Here is a 23606-nt window from a genome sequence, read left to right as displayed (position 1 = left end):
AGAGATTTATTAAATTATGTATGCTGTAGAGCAGCCTTCCCCAACCCAGCTGGCACCTGCCATATATATTGTACTACAACTCACATCCCATGCTAGCTGGGGATGCTTGGAATGGTAGTCCAACCCACCTGGAAGGCACCATGTTGGGGAAGGCTGATGCAGGACTGGGGCCCATCCAATGACACTGATTGGCAGGAGACGCAACACAGGCAAAAGGAGGGACTCCTTTACACCACACGTTATTCACATATGGAACTCTCTGCCACAAGATGCAGCTGGTGACAGGCCAGAAGTTTAGATGGCCTTAAAAAGGCAAACTGACAGAAGATCAGCCCAATCCTCTAAAGCAGCATTCCCATCCTTAAAGGTGGCCTAAAAATAATTTTAGATAGATTTAGGGTGCAATCCAATGCATGTTTAGATGGAAAAAAGGTCCTACAACTTTCCCCATGCTGGCTGGGAAATGCTGGGAGTTGTAGGACTCTTTCCCGTCTAAACATGCATAGGATTGTGCCCTTAAATAGATATTTTCTCAAACATCATCCCCTGAAGTTGCTGGACTACAACTCCCATCATTTCCAGCCAGTAGGGCCAATGGTTAGGGAACCTGGGAGTTGTTGGACAACAACATCTAGGGCCTCAAGGTTAGGAAAGACCGGTTTAAGGCAACCCTATCCATTTCCCTTCAAACGCACCACTTACCTTGTATATATTGTTCAGCAACCAGAGTATTTTAGAATGCAGTAGTATGCAAAGCGTGCTTTCAAATGCATTGAGTATTTATGTACTTGTGGAGTGATAATGAGCATGACTGCACACACCAAATACTGTATTAATTTGCTTGCAGATGCAACTCATGTGCGCTGCATGTCTCAGTTTGCATCCAAGTGTGAAAATACTTTCTCCGCCGACCCCAAACACTTTTAATGTATACCCCCACTAAAGGTTGGTGGTTTGTTCGTTCTACTGGAGCCCGGCTTACCCTTCTCTCCTTGTCACCATATTCTATGCCCAGGGTGTCCAATGCACGGACAATAGCTGCCAGCGACTGAATAGTGTTGCTATAGACCACGGGCTTGTACTGCTTCACGTCTTCTCCGGAGAAGCCATCTTCATGGATGATCCTTGGGGGAAAAAGTGGAAGGAAAGAGCTTGTCAGGTCTGAAAAGGATAGCGCTTGTTAAAAATGAAGTTGTCCCCAAATCTAAGATTTGGCTATACCCATTACACCAACTTTTTTTGGGTCCGTGGGCACATTTGGATATCTGAGAGCAGGTCATGCGTGTTCTCACAAAATGGCTCCCATGGAAGGCTTGCCCATTCCTAAAATGGCTGCCATAGTGGTCATGGCTGGTCACAAAACATTTACCAGAAGGCAAGCTGGTGAGACCAAAAGAAAAGGAACTTGTCCAAGAACTGAATTATAAAACAGAGGTGGTATCTGTGCTCCAAAACACCGAACCGCTCTTTTGAACCCAAATAAAGATGGTGATGGAGGGCAGCACGTCACTTTGCACAATACCAGCCCACTGGTTTTAATTTTTTTTTTTACAAAAAATCTTAAGAAATAAAATAAGAATTAGGTGGGGGCAAGAACCTGGCAGTCACCAAGAGAAGTATCTGTGGGCACATTGGTTCTGAGGGACACCAGACTGGAGACCTCAGCATTACACTCATCATGTGAAAAGTAAATCTGTAAAAGCCAGGCTCTGTTGAAAGTTTTAAAGGATCCTCTGGAGATGGGCTGAGAATGCTGGAAGCTTTGCAGAGCCACTGGTCACCTTTCTCCCTCTGTTGTTTATCTATGCTCATCTTATCTCTCCTTACCTGCTAATTGTCCCTCCCCCTCCCCCTCCCAACCCTTAGGGGAAATTAGCAGCTGAAGGAGAGAGATAACATTCATAGATAAACAGTCAGTGGCTCTATGATCCCCACCCTCCAGCTTTGTCTGCTTGCCTCTAGGGGATCTTCCAGAATTCACAACAGTCAAAGAAGAGCATAAAGCATAGCCCGGAGGTCCTTCTTGCAAATATCGCCTCTGCTACTAGGTGGATTTATGCAACCCACTCTCTCCAGGGCTCTCCGGATGGAGATAATACAGGCCAGCCTTCTCCAACCTGGTTGGTGCACTCCAGATGTTTTGGACTTGAACTCCCATCAGCTCTAGCCAGCATGGACAATGGTCAGGAATCCTGGGACTTGTAGTCCAACACATCTGGAGGGCGACACATTTGGGAAACGGCTGATACAGGCCTACCTTACAGGGTTGTTGTAGGGATTGTTGACAAAATGGATATGGACTATTATTATTATTTATAGAGTACCATCAGTGTGAACATCACTTTACTGAATTTGTCAGGTCAGATCCATGCCCCGAGGAGCTTATAATCTAAAATTTGACATAGGGAAAACAACAGAGGAGGAGGGAAGCGGAGGCAGGGTGTAAACAGGGAAGGAATATGTGATTGCCTAAGTTATACATGCTTAAGCTGAGTTACAGGCGGAGTGATTAGGGGCATAGGAATGAGGGGATTCACAGGAAAAGGTGGCTTTTCAAGGAGGGATTTGAAGTAGTAATAGAGGAGGCAGTACATATGCAACCCTAAAGCATAATTACTGGGAAGAAAGGTTAACTGAAATCTGCATAAACAGCTTCAGAAGGCCAAAACAGACTTTACTTTACAACCATATCTAGCAGCTATGTTTCCCTCCATTTTCACTCTATAGGGACCGGGGCCACAATCCTAGTGGGAGGGTGGTGGTGGGAGGGGGGCTTTTAAGATCTGGATTAGGCCCACTGCACTTAAGCCTAGAGTAAACACACACACACATACACACACACACACACACAGGTGCTAGAGATGGATTTGAAGTAATGTCTGTTTTGGCCCCGAGCAGACATGCAATTCAAATAGATATGTTTGGATGAAGCAGAAGCAATTCTCAACAATACCTTAGGACTTAGGAGGAGTGTTTCTGGGTGTGGGGATTACTTATAGATAATTGTATAGAAAATAAATATAAAGATGTAAAAAAAACCTATAATTTTTATAGAAAAAAAACCATGTTACCGCAATATGGTAGATCTACATATACTAACACACTAACAGTGCGATCCTATGCGTATATTCTCAGAAGAAAGTCCCATTGAGTTTAATGGGGCTTGCTTCCAGGTAAGCGAGTATAGGATTGCAGCCTAAATGACACTAATTTTAGCCCTCTGCATGCATGGAGGAGGGGAGGGGAGATTGGGATCATGCGCAGAGGCCGATGTACACACACCCCAAGTCTCACAGCCTTTAATTAAGAAGATAAGAGCATAAGAGGAGCCCTGCTGGATCAGACCATCTAGTCCAGCCTTCTGTTCACCCAGTGGCCAACCAGCTGCGCAAAGGAAACCCAGAGTGCAAGAGCACCCTCCCACCCATGTTTCCCAGCAACTGGTGTACATAGGCTCACTGCCTCTGAGACTGGAGGTAGCACATAGCCATCAGGACTAGTAGCCACTGATAGCCTTTTCTTCCAGGAATTTGTCTAACCCCTCCTTTAAAGCCATCCGCATTGGTGGCCATCACTCAGTTGTACGTGGTAGCAAAATCCATACTTCATGCGCTGTGTGCGGAAGCACTGCCTTTTATCTGAATCTCCCACCAATCAGCTTCATGGGATGACACCACTGGGTTCTAGTATTATGAGAGAGGGAGAAAAGCGTCTCCTATTATGTGATGTGTATCATGCAAAAAGTCTTTTCAGAACTTATTACACTATTTTCTATCAAAACAAATGCCACTTCACGATGGGTGGATCTGACTGTTGGCAATTCTTTTGCATGTTTTTATCCATGATTCTGTTCTGGTCTGTTTCTGCATCAATCCGAGGTTTTAAAACTCTCAAAATATGTTTTTTAAATACATGTTTCAATGTGCATGTTTGTCATCCTGGTCGTTGTGGTGACGGTGCTCCCTCCTCTTGCTCGGTGCCTTTTTTTACTTCCCTCTCCAACCTCAGAGAGAATGCAGCCAAACCTCATGGGTGATGCTGCGTGGCCGTGAAGCCAGATCAGATGAGGATGATGCTTCCTGCCCTCAATCACTGTGAGGGGTGGGGAGGAAAATGTTGCTGAACAGGAGCGGGGAGTGCGATTGCCACTAGTGGTGACTAGGGAAAACGAGTTGCCTGTTTGTAGCTTGGGAACAAGGCAGCAATGACAGGGGGCATTTCGGTCTGGCCCTCCAGGGAGCATGCATTGCCAGTGAACTGACACCTCTGTAGGTCTTGCTCAGGTGAAGCTCAGGTGAAGTCAATAGCAACGGCGAACGGGAACGTCGCCACTACGGCTCATCAGCAATTTTCAATTGTGGGAATAAGCAAACATAGTGCAGAAGGCAATCCACATGTTGGCACAAACAGCAGGTGGTGCCTGGGCCTGCAGTAACTCTAGAGGGAATTAGGCGAAACAGATGTATCTATGTACAAGGTTTGATGAGGGAGAAAAAACCCACAAACACACACACACACACACTGCTGGCTCCCAGTTTTGCAGGGCTTCTGAGCAAGACACCGTCAATGGGACCCTCTCTCTCAGTGCATCTACCTGTTCACCAGCACTGCGGGGCCTCCTCTCTGCTCTGCTGGGCCCCCTCTACCTGCTCACCAGCATTGTGGGGCCTCCTCTCTGCTCTGCTGGGCCCCCTCTACCTGCTCACCAGCATTGCTGGGCCTCCTCTCTGCTCTGCTGGGCCCCCTCTACCTGCTCACCAGCATTGCGGGGCCTCCTCTCTGCTCTGCTGGGCCCCCTCTACCTGCTCACCAGCATTGTGGGGCCTCCTCTCTGCTCTGCTGGGCCCCCTCTACCTGCTCACCAGCATTGCGGGGCCTCCTCTCTGCTCTGCTGGGCCCCCTCCACCTGCTCAACAGCACTGCGGGGCCTCCTCTCTGTCCCTCCCTCCCTCCCTCTCTCTCTCTCTCTCTCTCTCTCACACACACACACACACACACACACACTGCTGGCTCCCAGTTTTGCAGGGCCTCTGAGCAAGACACCGTCAATGGGACCCTCTCTCTCAGTGAGTCTACCTGCACACCAGCATTGCTGCCAGCTGCTGCTCTACCTCATTATTCCTCCTCTTCCTCATTATTCTTTGTCTTCCTCGTTGCCTCTTCTCAGGCAGAGAGGCAATGAGCAGGCTGGCACTGGTGTCTACTGCTCCTCCTTTACACCACCACCATTTTCTGGGTCAGAGCAAGAGGCAGGTGAACAAGCAGGCTGCAGGGGCTCAGGTGTCAGTGGGCCCCCCGGTAAGGTGTGGGCCCTTGGCAGGTGCCCAACTATGCCGACTCTTGATGCTGGGCTTGCACGCATGCACAAAGACACACACACACACTCTCTAGATCCAGACAGCAGACTTCTATTAACGACATCATCCAGGACATCCTCTTGGGTAATATTCTTCCTTTGTGGGTTCTCTAAGGTCTTTTCAGATTTTGTATGCACACTGATTCCCCTTTTCAGACCTTTGGCCCTATGCATAGAGGCTGGTGTCAGGGCAGGGGGGAGGGCGAACTAGCAGGACAACTGTTCTCCTTCTCCATGGGTTTTGCCTGGCCTTCCCCAACCTGACACCCTCCAGATGTATTGGACTACAACTCCCACAATCCCACAGGCAGCGTAGCCTTCCCCAATGGCCATGCTGACTAGGAGATGATGGAAATTGTAGTCCAGCACATCTGGAGGGCACCAGATTGGGGAAGGCTGTGACATGGCAATATTTTCATTATTAATTAAGGAAACAGAGATCTGGAGGGCAGGAGAAGGAATATCGTTGTGCCTCATTTTGTAGGTAGCTAATGCCAGCCAGAATTCCATTCCACTCTAGCAGCATTTCGGGAAAAAGAAGACAGGATGGGATTATGCAGGCAAGGTGGGAATATTTGGATACTGATTGACTGATATTGGTTGACTCAGCCCTCAATAGCTCTCATTTAGTGGTAAATTTTGAAAATGGGAGCTTATCATCACCATGAGTATATGTATACACAACCCACACAACAGCAGTCCGTAGCATAATACTGAATTTATTAGGATCAGCATGACTGAAATCCTATGCCTGAGAGTCACTTTCATTGAACCCAATGGTGGCATTTACTTCTGACGGCATAGGTTCATGAGATACACTTGCGTAGCTTTAGCTTACAAAAAAGGTGAGGAAGGGGAGACATGATAGAGGTGCACAGAATTATGCACGGTGTTGGGAAAGTGGACAGGGGGACATTTTTCTCCCTCTCTCACAATACTAGAATCCAAATAGGGTCAACCCATGAAGCTGATTGGTGGGAGATTCAGGACAGATAAAAGGAAATACTTTTTTTCACACAGCACATAGTCGAACTGTGGAACTCGCTACCACAGGATGTAGCGATGGCCACCAACTTGGATAGCTTTAAAAGGGGATTAGACAAATTCTGGAGGAGAAGGCTATCAATGGCTACTAGTCATGACAGGTCTATGCTACTTCTAGTATCAGAGGCGACTTGCCTATGTGCACCAGTTGCTGGGGAACATGGGGGGAGGGTGCTGTTGCACTCATGTCCTGCTTGTTGGTTTCCCATGGGCAGGTGGTTGGCCACTGGGTGAACAGAATGCTGGACTAGATGGACCCCTGGTCTCATTCAGCACGGCTCTTCTTATGTTCTAATGTGTAAAAGACACTGAGGTTCAACAAAAGATCTTCAGCCAGTAGAAATGCAACTGTGAAGTTTTTATTTAGAAATGGAAACTATCTTGCAAAGAAGTGTTACCATCCAAAACACGAGAGTGAAGTAGGAACACCATCAAAGAAAAGGAAAGTATCCAGCCTCTTCTTGGTTATGTTGCACAGTCTCTGACTTCCTGTATGCTAACTGTCACAAACAATAAGAATATATACACGCATCATTATTGGGTTGGATCCAGACTTAGTCAGACTTAGTGTCAAGCCACTAAAATCAATGGGATTTAAGTTAGTCATGGCTAACTTGTTCCGATGATTTCAGTGGCTCTACTCTAAGCATGGCTAAGTATGGATCCAACCCATTATCATTATTGCTACTAAGGATGGGTGGATTCTCTACCTTCTGGTCCATGGGGGAATCCGCCTAGGGGGGGCGATCTGTTCCTCCCCCCGAGAATCCTCTGGAGCGGCTCCGTGTCAGGAGGATTCTGCGGAGCCACACTCCACTTCCGGAGTACAGGTGATACAGTAATGGTGGCCGCCATTACCGTTTTGCTGGGAGGAATACAGCCGCAAATGGTGTAGTGGACGCCACTTGCGGCCATAAAGCCCTGTTTTTTGCCTAAATAGAGCCGTAAACTGCTGCAGTTAGGTTAAACTGAGGGCTTTATGGCTGCAAGTGGCATCCACTATGCCATTTGTGGCTGTATTCCTCCAAGCGAAACAGTAATGGCAGCCACCATTACCGTATCACCTGCACTCCGGAGCCGGTGTGCCGTTCTGCATAGAATCCTCCTGCAGCAGAGGTAAGTGAGCCGTTCCGCAGCGGATTCCACGGAATCTGCTGCGAATTCATCTGAGTCCACGTCGGAATTCTCCACCATCCCTAATTGCTACATGTACTGAGTTTGCTGCCCCCAAGAATCCCAGTTTTCCTTACAAAAAAATAATGTGAGCTTTTGAATATATTTTTTTTAAATTGTGTTTTAAACTATTGTATTTTAAATTACATTTTCATGTGCTCAAACTGTGCCTGGGATGCTTCCACTGCCATCTTTGCTTGCTTGCTAAAATTATAGTATCACAGAATCATAGAACAGTAGGGTTGGAAGGGGCCTATAAGACCACTGAGTCCAACCCCCTATTCAGTGCAGGAATCCAAGTCAGAGCAGCCCTGACAGATGGCTGCCCAGCCTCGTCTTGAATGCCTCCAGTGTGTGGGAGCTCACCACCTCCCTAGGGAATTGGTTCCATTGTCATATTGCTGTAATAGTCAGGAAGTTTTTCCTGATGCTCAGCCGGAATCTGGCTTCCTGGAACTTGAGCCCATTATTCCATGTCCTGCACTCTGAGATGAAGGAGAAGAGATCCTGGCCTTCCTCTCTGGAACAACCTTTCAAGAACTTGAAGAGCACTGTCATATCTCCCCTCAGTGTCCTCTTCTCAAGGTTAAACATGCCCAGTTCAGACCCCAGGTATTTTTTTGAAAAATAAATTGAAAGTGGCTTACAAAAAGGTTTATAAATAAATTAAACACAATAAAAACTGTTCAAATTATAGTAAAAAAACCTGTTCAGATTACTATAACTCCATTTCATACAATAAAACCAAGAGCAAGAAAAAAACATTTTTCAGCAAGGAACTGGCAAAATAAAAAGCTCTTGGCATCTAGCAATGGACAAATCTGTCAGCTTTGCTTTCTTTGGCATTCATTTTTTTTAAAGTTCTTGTTGTGAACTGCCCAGAGAGCTTCGGCTATTCAGCAGTATAGAAATGTAATAAATAAACAAATAAATAAAGTTCTTTCCATCCTGAATATGATACATTTGCAAATTTCGGTAAGTTCTTACAAAAAAAAGGACTGAAATGAAACTCTTGCCCATTAGCTGTGTCAGTTCAATAGACACAGCTATTCCCAGCATGGAGAGGACCGCGTTGTACCTGCCTGCCATATAGCTGTTAAGGAGTGGCCGAAAAGAGAGGTGGCAATAGGCCTGCCCCATATGAATTGCCCCCAAAGAGGAAACACATCACTCAAAAAGAGGACAAAAAGGGACAGCGATTTGCATAATATTTGCATATGCTTATTTATGTCTAGATGCACATTTAGACATGTAAATAGACATTGAGTACAGTCTTCAGTAGTGTGGAAGACTGTGACCAGGTGACCTGTTCAGTCTGCAGAAGCACTGTGGAGAGCTCCTTTAGAGTTCTGACTGAAACCTGGAGTGGATTCACTGCCCCACTGACATCGGAGCCACAGCCTCCACTGGCCAGATGGAGCCACACCCCTTTCTCCAAACACCAATCCTTTGGCGCTTTCCCAGCTCTTTGCATTTTCCTCTCCATTCGAAAAGGTTGAGATGCCTCTCCTAAGGCTTAAATACTGGCAGTCAGAGCGTTAAGCTAAAATAGGCTGGTATTGTTGGCCCCACCCCTTTTGCCTTTAGCCCCGCCCACCACTGAAATGTGGTGCCCAAGAGCTTCTCCAAAATCAAATGTGGTCCTCAGGCTGAAAGAGGTTCAGTGCCCCTGGTCTACCCCGTGTGGTTTCTCCTTTCAAACATGCCCATGAGCTCCAGCCACAGAAAAGTGGCAGCCAACCTTCTTAGGCATTCCTCTTTTGCTATGGGGGATTCACTGCCCCACTGGCATAAGAGCCACCAGCCCTCCAGATGTGTGGCACTACACCTCCCATAATCCCACAGCCAGCTGGGGATAACAGGAGTTGTAGTCCAACACAACTGGATGGCGCCACGTTGGGGAAGGTGGGTATAAGACATGTCTTGCTTTTCTTTCTTTGAAAAGCTGCTAAGAGCCAAAACAGACCCAGGCCTTTATGGCATGGTTCACAACTTTGGCTGAGGTTTAAATGGTTTTAATAGAGTCAATGTGTGTGGGTGGGTGATTTTCATCAGGACCGCAGCATGCAGGGCGGGGAGATATAAGCCTTCCCTTCCCAGCCATGATCCTGATGAAATTGTCCCCCACCAATTAGTGTCAACAGGAGCTCACCTGCACCCCCCCCCCTGTTTAATGCTAACTGCTGTATGCAGGGGGAGATCTTTACTGGGATTGTCACTGGGAAGGGAAAAGTTAAACCTCTGGTCCCCGTGCACTGCAGTGAAGTCCCAACAAAAATCCCCCCCATGTGCCAACTGTATAATGTAAAAAAACCAAACAAACAGGTGTGGATGCTGAGCATGCAATAAAAGTAACATCTGGTTTGTCCTTAGCTAGAAGGTATGTTTCCATCCAGCAAGCTCAGCTCTTGCATAGCTTATCATAGCTTTATTGTCCATAACCTCAGATGTAGCATGTCTTGATAGAGATATTTAGTCAGGTCAGGCTACCCTCCACCCCCCAAAAGACTAACTTGGTTGATGTAAGAGGACTATCAATTGTCTGTTTACAATCCCTTTCTCAGCCATGGGCTTGAGCTTCGGTGATTTCACAGAATGTTCACAAAGATCCCAACTGCTCAAGGGGAAGTGTATGTCAGATAATGCTGACACAGGGTGCAACTGTTGCAACAGAAATGGAAGCTCAGTAGGGCTTTCTTATACAGTTTCAAAATAACCAGTTCCAGGGTTTGGGACTCAGGTTTCCAGTAATGTAAATATTAAAGTATCTCCAGCTGTCAGACGCAAACTTAGCAACCAGGGCCAGAGTCAAGGGTAGTCATGGGTCCACATGCCATCAGGGGCCCCCTGACAAGAGCCCCCTGGAGTTGCTCCTCCTCCTCACCATTGCAACCTACTTGCTCCCCTGCCTCTAGCTCTGGCCCAGACAACGGTTGAGGTGGTGAGGAGGAACGGCAGATGAGATGCGAGTGCCTACTTGCACGCTCCCTGTCAAGCAAGCAAGTGGTAGCAACGATGAGAAAGAGGAGAAGGAGCAAGAGCAGCTGGTGACCATGGCAGCGAGAAGGTGGGCTTGCCGAGGGAGGGGCCCATGGAAGGTGTCTTGCTCAAGGGGCCTCCAAAACTTGGAGCCGGCACTGTTCGGAACATTTAAATGGAGCTGATCTCACTACAGCAATCCAACCTACGGACAGCCTCATCTGCATTCATTCCATGTGCACCCAAGACTACTTCAAGTGCTGGCTGCTACATGTACCAGTCCTTGCTTATTATTATATTGGTCGATGGCGCAGAATATTTGTAGCTGGGGGTGGGGAGACACAGCTGTATGCCATTGTCTCTCGCTGTGCATTATTCAACAAAACAAAACAAACCCCACATGATCCGCTCTGTTCCGATCACACAGCCTTTGTTAATGACCGAGATATCAGTGGGGAAAGGGCCCAGCTGTCTTTTTCAGTGCCCACAGCGCTGACCTTTAGAAATATCATCTCTGGATTTGGGAGAGCATTCCTATCCAGAGCCGACACACAAAACACGGAAAGAAGCGCTTCAACACGCCGCTGAGAAAGAACCAGAAAGTTGCTCAGCGATGGGCACAGTGAAACGAGACCGATTTAAAAAAACATGTTCAGTGCAGTGAAGCAACTGCTGGGCTGCTTTATTGTGTGCCCAGATTCAGCGCACATCCCCCCAACTTGCCTTTAAAACCCCCTTCCAGGGTAATCCGGGGCAGAGCTGGTGCCACGGGTAGGCCTGTCGAGAGCCCACACTCCAGCAGGGGCCCACGGACAAGAGCTCCCTGGAGTTGCTCCTCCTTTTCATCATGGCAACCTGCCTCGCTCTGACTCACACAATGGTGGCGGCGAGGAGGAGCAGGAGATGCCACGGCCTGCTTGCTCACTGTCCCTCTGCCGGCCAAGCAAGCGAGAGGAAGCAAGGATGTGAAAGAGGAGGGGGCGCAAGAGCAGCTGGTGACAATGCCAGCGAAAAGGTGAACTCACTGAGGGAGGGGGCCATTGAGGTTCCTCATCATATTCATCATATTCCAACTGGATAAGAGGGTCCAGGGCCAGCATCAAGGGTAGGCATGGTTGGGCACCTGCCGAGGGCCCACACCCCAGCAGCGGCCCACTGACAAAAGCCCCCTGGACTCGCTCCTCCTCTTCACCACTGCAACCTGCTTGTTCACCTGCCTCGCTCTGACCCAGACAATGGTGGTGGTGAGAAGGGGGAGCAGGAGATGCCACGGCCTTCTTTCTCCCTGGCTCTCTGCCTGTCAAGCAAGCCAGTGGTAGCAACGGTGTGAGAGAGGATGAGGAGCAACAGCAAAGGTGGTGAGAAGATAGAGTCACCGAGGGAGGCAGTCCATTGAGAGGGCCTTGCCAAGGGCCTTCAGAAAACTGGAGCCAGTACTTGATCTGAGGGCATATGTTCACAACTATCTCCACTTGAGGTGGCCATGGGAAAAAGCTAAGTTGTGACAGCTCCCAACTATGTTAAGCCTGGGCACAGTGGGTTGTGAGAGGCTCCCCAAACATACAGGACCCAGTGAAATTCAGCTTTAGCCATGCCACCGCTAGCCCACATTAATGGCAATTTGTGGTGAAGTGCCAAGGCTGAATCTAGCACACTGCTGTTGGAGATGCCCACCTCACTGCAGAATGATGCACCAGATGTAGTTGTGAGAAGAGGCCCTGAATCACTCTTGAACCAAGGACCTGATCTGTTGTTAATGAAAGAGGGCCCGCTGTCACTTCCAATTCAAATGCCTCAGTGTGTAGGGCTTATTTATCATAGAACCATAGAACAGTAGGGTTGGAAGGGGCCTACCAGACCATCGAGTTCAACCCCCTGCTCAATGCAGGAATCCAAGTCAGAGCATCCCTGACAGGTGGCTGTCCAGCCTCCCCTTGAACACCTCCAGTGGGGGAGAGCCCACCACCTCCCTAGGTAATTGGTTCCACTGTCGTAGTGCTCTAACAGTCAGGAAGTTTTTCCTGATGTTCAGCCAGAATGGAGAGCTACAGCCCATTGTGGTGCATTGAGAAGTGTACCTGTACGTTACACACGTCTGCTGCATTCATACTTTACCTGCAGAGATGCACATGCAAAAAGTCTTAAGAGTACACCTGCGAGAAGTGGTCCTAGGACTGTGTAATTCTCATTCTGTGCACATTCTCCACAGCTTTCTGTGTGCATGACAATTTGAACTTATATGTAACCATGGCAGTTTCTGCCGGTGCACCCAGCACTCTTAGGGGCCGCCATTTAAATTATCCACAATGATCCAGAGCTGTACTACAGTGGGGAAAGGAAAGGAAAGGTTCCTCCTGTGCATGCACCGGGTCATTGCTGACCCCTAGAGGGATGCGCTTACGCTGGCGTTTTCATGGCAGACTATAGCAGGGTGGTTTGCCATTGCCTTCCCCAGTTGTGACTACCTTTCCCCCAGCAAGCTGGGTACTCATTTTACCGACCTCGGAAGGATGGAAGGCTGAGTTGACCTGAGCCGGCTACCCGAGACCCAGCTTCCGCTGGGATCGAACTCAGGTCATGGGGAGAGTTTCGGTTGCAATACTGCCGCCTACCACTCTGCACCACACGAGGCTCAATACTACAGTGGGGGCCTTGTGGGAAATGAAAATTGTGGCCAGGACAGGATTCTACTTTGAGGGGGCCCTGGGCAAAGCGTCTCTGTGGGCCCCCTTCTCTATCGGAGGCCTGTGATGAGCTTACCTGGAGGGTGGGAGGAAGCGGGCAGTGGCAGAAGGGGCAGAAGTCCACTAAGCAGCACCAAGTGGTCGGGTCTAGCTGCCATTTTAATTTCCCATAATGCCTGGGAGTGATGCTATGTCATGGGATTATGGAAAACGCAAAAGGTAGCTAGCGCTGGTCTGGAAAAACAAATAAAGGGGGCCCAGGGCAGGTGTCAATGGTGGGCCCTGCTGGGGCCCGAGCAATGGCCAAATTACACCAGGCACTGGCCTTGATAGCACCTAGTGCTGATTGTAGCATTGCTGCCTACAGCTGTCACCAGGTAAGCCAGCATTGCAGGGTGGCCACCAGAAAAGAGGAAGCGCATCACCGAAAAAAGAGGACTATGATTTGCATACATTCTGCATATGCAAATTTATATGTCGAGGTACAAATTTAGAAATAATTGTTTTAATTTAAATAGAAATATGGTACATCTCCCCACAGTGCGGAAGACTGCGGCCAGGTGACCTGTGTGACTACCTGTTCAGTCTGTTGTCCAGGCATTACTGTGGATGGGCTACACAGGATTCTTTATCTTTACTCTGGAATTGGACAGGACAGCCCTTCCAACAGAGGACAGCTTCAAACAGAGGACTGTAAAAGAGGACACATGGCCACCCTACTGCATTGGCCTACAGACATAGGAAGGGGCCCACCAGAGGGCACTTTGCAGAAGGACCCTCAAACCTAGATTCAACCCTAAGGGCTGAACATGGTTTTATTATTTAACTTGTGACTCTCATGGCTCTAGAGCAGGGTTGGGGAAACCTGTGGCCGTCCAGATGTTGATGAACTACAACTCCCATCAACCCTTAGCCAGCATAGCCAATGGTGAGGTATGGTGGGAGTTACAGTCCAAGAACATCTGGAGGACGACACATCCCCCATCCCTTATCTAGAGGCATGGCATTTGGGATGCTATTTGAAAGCGCCACTGAGTGATTTATTCTTGCTTGCTCCTCAGTAGAAATGCAGAGGCTTGGCATTTTGGATATTATTTGGAAGTCCCACTGAGTGATTTAGTCCTGCTTACTCCTGAGTAGGCATGCAGAAGCCTGGCATTTGGGATGCTATTTGAAAGCGTCGCTGAGTGATTTATTCTTGCTTGCTCCTCAGTAGAAATGCAGAGGCTTGGCATTTTGGATATTATTTGAAAGTGCCACTGAGTGATTTAGTCCTGCTTACTCCTGAGTAGGCATGCAGAAGCCTGGCATTTGGGATGCTATTTGAAAGCACCACTGAGTGATTTATTCTTGCTTGCTCCTCAGTAGAAATGCAGAGGCTTGGCATTTTGGATATTATTTGGAAGTCCCACTGAGTGATTTAGTCCTGCTTACTCCTGAGTAGGCATGCAGAAGCCTGGCATTTGGGATGCTATTTGAAAGCGCCACTGAGTGATTTATTCTTGCTTGCTCCTCAGTAGAAATGCAGAGGCTTGGCATTTTGGATATTATTTGGAAGTCCCACTGAGTGATTTAGTCCTGCTTACTCCTGAGTAGGCATGCAGAAGCCTGGCATTTGGGATGCTATTTGAAAGCGTCGCTGAGTGATTTATTCTTGCTTGCTCCTCAGTAGAAATGCAGAGGCTTGGCATTTTGGATATTATTTGAAAGCGCCACTGAGTGATTTAGTCCTGCTTACTCCTGAGTAGAAATGCAGAGGCTTGGCATTTTGGATATTATTTGAAAGTGCCACTGAGTGATTTAGTCCTGCTTACTCCTGAGTAAAAATGCAGAAGCTTGGCTTTTGGGATGCTATTTGAAAGCGCCACTGAGTCCTGCTTACTCCTGAGTAAGCATGCAGAAGCTTGATATTTCAGTTGCTATTTGAAAATGCTGCTTGTGATCCAGTCCTGCACACTTCTGAATAGAAAAAGCTTCCCTATCCCAGGAGTGGTGGCGGAGAAACTGTGCGCCCACTAGTGGTGGCACAGATGCGTTTGTATGCGCATGTGTGACCCCCAGCCCTCTACCAGATACTGGATGTGGTCCTTGGTCCAAAAATGTTGTGCATCCCTGCTCTAGGCCAGTCTTCCCCAACCTGATGCCCTCCAGACGTTTTGTGGACTTCAGCTCCCATCAGACCCAGCCAGCATGGCCAATGGTCAGGAATGCTGGGCATTCTAGTACAAACCATCTGGAGGGGACCAGGTTTGGGAAGGCTGCTCTACACCATCAGCAAGGTGGCATAAGGCATGGAAAAGCATATCGTATTTGCCACCAACCACTTCATGTTACATCAGCCTTCTGATGCAATGTCAACAATATAATGCTTTTCACTGGCATAAGCGCCTCGGGCCACAGAAGCCTCTTCTGCTCCCATCTTAAAACTGCCCTCTTAGGTCAAAGTTGATTGGAATCTTCCACTCCCGCAGGGTGACAGAACCTCTTGCAACCGGACTTTCCAAGTTAGCAAAAGTGTGGATGTTTTCACAGGCTGAAAAGTCACTCACCCTAAATTTGGTCTCTGCATACGTACGTACTTATTTTGTATAAATTATCCTGCTTTCAAGATTCGGATACCAAGAAATGTAGGTTTGTTGGTGCTGTTACAAGAACTTGGGGCAGAAGACAGGGAAAGAATGGCTTGGCCAGAGAGTTGAAATGAATAGGAGAAATCTATGACAAAGAAAACAGGGAGACAGAAGATTTATGGTGTAGTTTACTTTGTCTCTTTGTCACTAGAGCTGAGCTAAAGTTTGTCAGAAAAGATTTTTCTGAGAAAATTTGAGACTTTTATTCCCCCCCTCAAGAAAAAGAGGGCCATTTGGCTGAATATTTTCTACCATTTTTTGGGCTGGCAGCAGCCATTCGCCCCCACAATGCCCTGCAACAGTACCATGCTACGTCTAGGGTATTCTAGAGGATGCAAAATGGTGCCCAGTATGCCAACCAGTGGAAGCTGATGGTTCTGATTTCAGTGGGGCTGTAAATCCATTCTAGGTTTCAGCCAGAACCAGCCAGAACTCTAAAGGAGCTAACCAACGTGTGCAGCTCAGAAATTTGCACAAATTGGTCAGAAATTTGCACAATTGCAGAACTGCAGGGAAATAAATGCACAAAATGCCTGGAAAAATCTGTGAACTGGGCTGACTCACTGCTGACGAAGTTGGGCACCACAGAGGAAACCAGAAGGAAGTACAGGACTGAACCTAGGAAAACTCATCAAACTCCACCCCCCAAACGGATTTCTCCAACAACCCTAGGAAGTTGTGCTCACGTTCATGTTTGGGGTTGTGAATGGGGCAAGTTCTGATGACTTTCAAATAGCAATGAGATTCTCAAACATTCCTACCCCCAAGGTTCTTAGTTGCACCACCGGTCACTCCCTATTCACCTGCCCACTCTGAGCATTCAATTAGTGAGGAGATGGGGAAGCATCTATCGCTTGCACGTGCAGGCTGAGCCCAGAAGGAGAAGGCAAGTGAATGGGAAGCAGTGATAGTGGAAAGGGGGCGGGTACAGAGGCCATCTTGCCCAAGAACCCCTGGAGCCAGCATTGGCCTCGGCCACTGCTAAAGTTAAGCCCCCTCCCAAAAAGCATCAGACAATCTCCTCCCCTTGGTGAATAAACTGCAAAACACTCCCCCTTCCCAACTTTGCCATCCACGAAAAGGGTGGAGAATTCTGGGAGGCTTCTTTCACTCTACTCTAGTATCATTACCTGTATCTGGGATGTACCACTTCAGACTGCAGTCCAGGCCTCATATGAGGGATGAATGCTCATCCATACCCCTGTGGAAATCTTTCCACATTAAAATCAAACAAACCCTGGTGTGTTAGCCATTCTAGCCTTGACATGTTAGTTTTCTACACGCAGGGAACTTTTTTGCTTTGCTTTGAGCATTCAGTCATATCAGTCTCCACTTCCACCCTGAAGCAGAGTGTTGGACTGGGAATCGGGAGATCTGGGTTCTCGTCCCCACTCGGCCATGGAAGCTCATTGGGTGACTGTCACTATCTCTCAGCCCAGCCTACCTCACAGGGTTGCTGTTGTGAGGATAAAATGGAGAGGAGAAGGCTAATGCACACCAACTTGGGTTCCTTAAGGAGGAAAAAAGGTGGGATATAAATGTAATAAATAAATAAAGTAAGTAAGTAAGTAGTACAGCCGAACAGGTTTACCACCTTGGTGACAAATAGGCTGTAGAATTAATGTCTTGGGACAATGTGGTTTGGGCTCAGGCCAACAGTTGGATGGAGCTCCTTGAAAATCCATGTCCACTTCCTGAAGCTTCTTAGAGGAAGAATGGGGGTAAAATGGCTTTTAGAGATTTTCAACACAAGGCTGTTAATCCGCCGTATTCTGGTGTCATCGCGGAATTGAGATCCGAGCACTACACGAAAGGCATTTCCTTTCCTGCTTTTCTGCTACATAACCTCTAGGTGGCACTATGATATAGCAGAATAGTACAGTTCCACAAATGGGAAAAGCCTTTTCTTTTGCTTTCACATATAATACTGCATTCTCCCTGCTCTAAAAACCTCGCCGAAAGTCCTCTTTAAAAACAGTAGCAAAACTGGAGGGTCACATTGTCTAAAGAACCCATAAAACACCATGAGCAGGGAATGATGAGTGAATAATAAATGCCTCATGTAGAAAAGCTCTTAGAAGCCCATTTGGAATGGGAAATGTGAACATCACAATGGGTTAAGTGCCCATCAAAATTAAAAGCCAAGTTCCTGTGTTTCTGTGATGCTTTGAACTAAGCTTTGGCGTGGATTTCAGATGCTGCATTTCAGACTTTGCAAGGAAAGGCACCAGATGCTTTGCGCGCGCGCGCACACACGCACACACACAGTGCATTTGGGATCACATAGCATCATGGGAACGATAGTTCCCATCGCAGTTATGGCTGTGGATGCTCCTTGGCATGCCCAGCAGCCTGTAGGCTTACTTTTCAGAGGGGCCTCTTTCTCTGTTCTCAAAAGACACTGTCAGGGGCAGGGGGAGGGCAGCATAGTTCTAAATGTAGTTGTGCATTTGTTAGCTTTCATATTTTAGAGATTTATTTAAAACATGTTTATTTTGCACCACCTTGGGATTTTTTGTTTCATTTTGAAAGGCAGCATCAGAGCTATTTAAAGGAACCAACGGGTAAACCCAGAGCATGACCTGATCCAACAGGGGCCTGAGCTGGATCTAGGCTAGCCAAGTGAACTCATTTACCAAGGACAGTCCTGTATTTGAAGCGCTGCCAGAAGACTGTTCTCTGTTTTGATGGCGTCCTCTCTTTGAAGGCCTGTCCAGTCCAAGCCCAGTTTAAAGATAAAGAACCATGGGAAGGAAGAGCAAAAGGGCGTGGAAGTTGCCATCACAAGCACCTGGACAGCAGACAGCCACACAGCTCACCTGGTCACTGCCTTAGTTTCTCACTACGGTGAGATGGATTGTATTACTGTTTAAATTATAGTAATTATTTCTGAATTTGCATCTATATGTCTAAATTAGCATATCCACATTTTATAAAAATCGGTATGCTCTTTTGTCCTCTTTGCTGGTGATGCATTTCCCCTCTTTTGGCAATCCGCAAGTGACCACCCTAGTTGGATCCAGACAGACCTCTTTCTGGAAACTCCAAAAAGGGACCATCCAACTGGCGCTCCTGGTTCGAGAGGACAGGGGAATATTTGTCAGAGCCCTGGGGGAAAGGTCAGAGCTCAGTAGGTAGAGCACATGATTTGCAGGTGGGTAGTCCCAGGTTCTGCCTCTAACAACTTTGACTGAAAAGGATCTTGGGTAGCACTTGCTGGAGAAGACCACTGGCTGAGAGTCAAAGGACAAGATGGACCAATGGACTGACTTGATATGGCAGCCTTCTTGTTCCATTTTTATGGGGAAGAAGTAGAGATGAAAACAGCAAGATCTGAGTGACCCACGCTTGCACAAAGGTGATGCTCTTGTCGTTAACTACATATGCATTAGACCAGGGGTGTCAAACTCCTATTGGGTGGAGGGATTGATCTCCCCCGTCAAAGTTCTCCATAGGCCAGATGATGTCAGGGGCATTGGACACGCTCCCTGCATGATTTGGTCCCTGGATTAGGCCCCAGGGTCAGGGGTTCAACACCCCCCACTTTAGTCCCTCTCATCAATCTCAGCAAGTCTTTACCAAGAGAAACTGGACTGCGGCCAGTTTTCATTAGAATGAAAAGTACTTTACTGTCATGGCTCACCCACAGCTTCAAAGCTAGATGGTCAGAGTAGAATCCAGAGCCTTCAAATGTTTTGCTGTTGAGATGCAATTGCACCTAACAAATATAGTCAACATCACCTCTTGGTAATAGCATTGTTCTCTGAGAAGGTGAACACCCAAATATAATTTTGCAACCTGGCATGTTTTGAGAAGGTGCCTTTACAAGCATAAATTGGTCAAAGGGGGGTGCCCTTGAGTGACACCACCCTTAATGCCAATCAATGAGAATATCGTATTGTAGTTATGTGTTGGAAGCGTAAGTACCCATCCAAAGTAGCTAACTGTAAATGATACCTTCATTTTGGTAAAGGGAGGACCATGGGACCAAACGTCCTTTCAGGCATGCAGTTACTAGACTTTTACAGATTATGGATGCCCAAAGCCGTTCAGCTTGCGAGCCGCATACCAAGATATTATTTTTTTCCTACTTCTGTCCCTTTACAACCCCCACCCCGCTGTGGGCCTCTGACTATGCAGAGTGACCACATTATGACTTGAGAAATCTCAAAAAACAGCAGGGGAAACTCATCCTCCCTCTTTTGGGTAAATGGATTTGTGCCTTGGCATGCAAAACTAGCCTATGTATCCATTTAATAGTTGATAGCAAGAAATGCCAACTGGTGACCCATGGAGTGGATGCAGCCCCCAAATAATTGTTCTGGCTCTCTGTAACCCCCCCCCCCACACACACACTTTTATCAGGGTGTGATAAAAAGTAGGGCAGTCATTTGCCCTCCAAAACAGGATCAGAAACTCTCTTCAACAACAAACAGTTGTCCGGAGGATTGCCTGAACTGATCCGTGATGGACATATAAGGATAATCACAGGTGATAATGTGGTGGTAATGTCACTTTCTCTAACAGAGGACTCAGCTGGTGAGTGCTGACAGATTGTAGACAAAACTGATTCAAGGGGAAACAAGAGGGAGGCATCAGCATGCTCAGAGGAACCCCAAGGTTTGCAGAAATACAACCTCCTCAAGCCCAATGAAGACAAAACATGCTTGGGGCCACAGAATGCAGATGTGAGAGATGGAAAACAGGATAGGAGAAACACAGGGGATAGAATGGAAGCACGGAAGGCTGTCTGTCAGACTAGACCACACTGCAACTTTTTGTTGCAGATTCCACTTGTAACATGATGTCATGCCTCCCTCGGATTCCTCCGAGGATGAAGGGGAATGGCAGGCTCCAGACCCAGGGGAAGGGACGAACACAGACGGAGCCTGAGCCCCCTCACCTCTTGTGGATGTTCCAGGCCTGGCTGCAGCCCTGCCCCCAAGGATTCAGAGGGCAAAATGCCACTGATAGGGATGTACAAAAGTCACTTACCTTTTCAAAGGGTGATATTCATGTGGGGGAGAGGTGCTCCATCCCTCCCCCTGAAATTCTCTCTGGCCGGCTCTACTCCGCAGCGATTCTGTGGAGCCGCTGGCCGGGGCTGCCCACAGCCAGACATCCGGCTGCTGGGCAGCCTGCAGGGACGCAAATGGCGGCTGCCATAGCCGCCACCATTTGCATCCCTGTATTTTGCCGTGATAGGCTACATAAATATTTACATAGCCTATCACAGCAAAAAAAACAAAACAAAACAGCAAATGCAAAAGGCGGTGGTGGAATTCTCTGACATCCCTAGCCACTGACCCCTGCAGAGCAAAGGCAGCTACATGTAAGGGAACAACACAGGTGAGGCTCTGTCCATTTAAGACAGAGAGGCTCTCAGAGGCAGGAGGACTGATTGGATGCAGCTGCTTCCAGATGCAGCTGTTAAAAGCAGGAAGCAGGCTGGGGCAAGGCTGCTGGAGAACAATGTTGGATCTCAAGCTGGATCTCAGCCTTGACCTGAGCCACTGCCTTGCTTGTGTTCCCTTATGTGTTTTGGACTTCGGGCTGAAAAACAGACTTCTTGGCCACGTTGCTTTGGATTCAATTGCCCTGGTAAAAGTTCCCTGTTTCAGTTGCTTTTTTTCTCCACTCACAGCCTTGGACAAGTTTATGACCTTGTTATCAGCCAGTGATTTATTGCTTCCAGCTGTGGTCAGCTGGTAGGAGCTGACACATACAATCCAAATGGTCAAAATATAAGAGTAGATGAAAGCTGATGTGGCATAGTGGTTAGGGTGTTGGATTGGGACTGGGGAGACCCAGGTTCTAGTCCCCACTCGGCCATGAAGCTCACTGGATGACTTTGGGCCAGTCGTTGACTCTCACCCTAACCTACCTCACAGAGTTATTGTGAGGATAAAATGGAGAGGAGGAGGAGGACCATGTAAGCTGCCTCAAGTCCCTTGCCAGAGGAAAAGGGCCTTGGGCTTCTTGGAGGAAAATGTGGGATATAAATGTAATAATAAATAAGGGTGGAATCCTTTGCATGTTTAGACAGAAAAAAGTTGTACAACTTCCAGCATGCCCCAGCCAGCCATGCTGGCTGGGGGATGCTGGGAGTTGTAGGGGTTTTTTTGTGTGGTCTAAACATGCATAAGATTGCACCCTTAAATAAATAAAGTTCAAATTCTACAAAAACTATAGACAAAGGTTCAAATTCTGAAGACTTCTGTAAGGAAGCTCACAAACCTTCAATATATGGCCTGAAAAAAGGTAAGCATTTATGACCTGGTAAAGACAGCTGGTCACTTAAGCAGTTTCAGGAAATCTTCATCACAAGTCGAGTTCTATGTAAAGCTTGAGCAATCCAGATTGCATACTTCATATGTCAATGTGTGCTTGAACAAGTCAAACAGAAGTCCCGGTGGTGCAGTTAGATAATTTTTAGACCCTGGACATTTAACCGTCTTACAGCTCACCCCACCCCTTTAGTCAGTCATAGTGTATTACTTTCCTTGTGACATACGCAACTAATATTTCTCCCCTCCCCTCCCCCCATTCCATGCTTTACAACTGTTTCTACATTCCTGACACGTTAGAGCAAAACCTGCAAATAAACCAAAAACCGTTTGCCAACTCTGGTTTTAAAAAGAAAGAAGGGATGAAAGAAAGACTCTAAGATAGTGCAGTTTCACATGTTAAACTCACTTAAATCACAGCACTATCATGACTCCTGGAATAAAATGGAGTATGTTTCTGCTGCCCCGGTGATAAACACCTTGACCTGGGAACAAACACTATTTAGTTGTAGAAAAGGGTAATATATTTTTAAAGTCAAAATGATAAAAGGAGCATCTGTGACCACCTATGTGCTCGGCTGGCTGCCTCTTAACCATGGAACACTTTAAAAATTAATTAGACAGGATGTTCCAGTGAGCAGCATCAGCTCTTTTAGGTGCTGATACTGAGCCTGTTTGCTGCTGCCCCTCCCACCTGCCACCTTCTCGGTGGTCATTTGGTGGCCCTGTCAGGGCTGCAGGGTCGTATACTCTGCTGGGCTGCACCAGTGAGAAGTCCTTTGGCTTCCCAGTGCTGGCAAAAAATTAATCCCTTCCCTGAAATTCAACCCCCCCCCCTTAATGGTTAAGAGAGCCATTCTACACCTGCCTAGTCAGAAGCAAGTCCCACTGAATTCAATAGGACTTAACGGTCAGGTCGGTGTGGATGGCGTTGCAGGCTACAGGTTTTAAACTCTGAGAGCCACAAGGCAAAAATGCTTCACGGGGCATTCTTTCCAAATTCACTTGTATTGATTTCAGGGGCTGAAAAGTAGGGTGGACAGGTATCCTACTCTACAGCAGACAGTCCTTTATTTGAAACCATCCTCTGTTTGAAGGGCAGTCCAGTCCAAGCCCAGTTTAAAGATCAAGAAATAGTGATACTGCTGAATTATGTAATCAGTCAGCTCATTGTTCAAAACTTGTCCATTTGTAATGCTCACCTTTGTAGTGAGAAGGGATGTTGGAGGAATCTGTTTGTGGGGTGGAACTCCAATCTATTTTCTGCTAATTGGCCCAACTTGGTCTGCAGTGAGTTGGGCCAGTTAGTGGATGTTCCGCGTTTGTTTATTTGCGCAAAATAAGGCCGCAACTGTGCAAATTACACAAACTTCAGCCACAATTTGCACAAATCATGGCCAACACCCCCACCCCCAAAAAAGTCTACAGAGTTCGGAGAAATCCTGATGCTTGG

General features: G+C 47.4%; 1 protein-coding gene across 1 annotated transcript in view; it reads right to left on the bottom strand.

Moving 5' to 3' along the window:
- GNAO1 (G protein subunit alpha o1) overlaps window positions 1-23606 on the bottom strand; it is a 249033-nt gene that overhangs the window by 126490 nt on the left and 98937 nt on the right. The window contains exon 3 of the mRNA XM_084812085.1: window positions 983-1124. Coding sequence (XP_084668211.1) covers window positions 983-1124 — 142 coding nt within the window. The remainder of the gene's footprint in view (window positions 1-982; window positions 1125-23606) is intronic.

The sequence above is a fragment of the Heloderma suspectum genome, chromosome 8 (assembly GCF_057233095.1).
Source record: "Heloderma suspectum isolate Gila_16-S chromosome 8, 16-S_ref, whole genome shotgun sequence".
Taxonomy (NCBI): Eukaryota; Metazoa; Chordata; class Lepidosauria; order Squamata; family Helodermatidae; genus Heloderma; species Heloderma suspectum.
The sequence above is the reverse complement of the archived record's forward strand: the minus strand, read 5'-3'. Positions and strand labels throughout refer to the sequence as shown.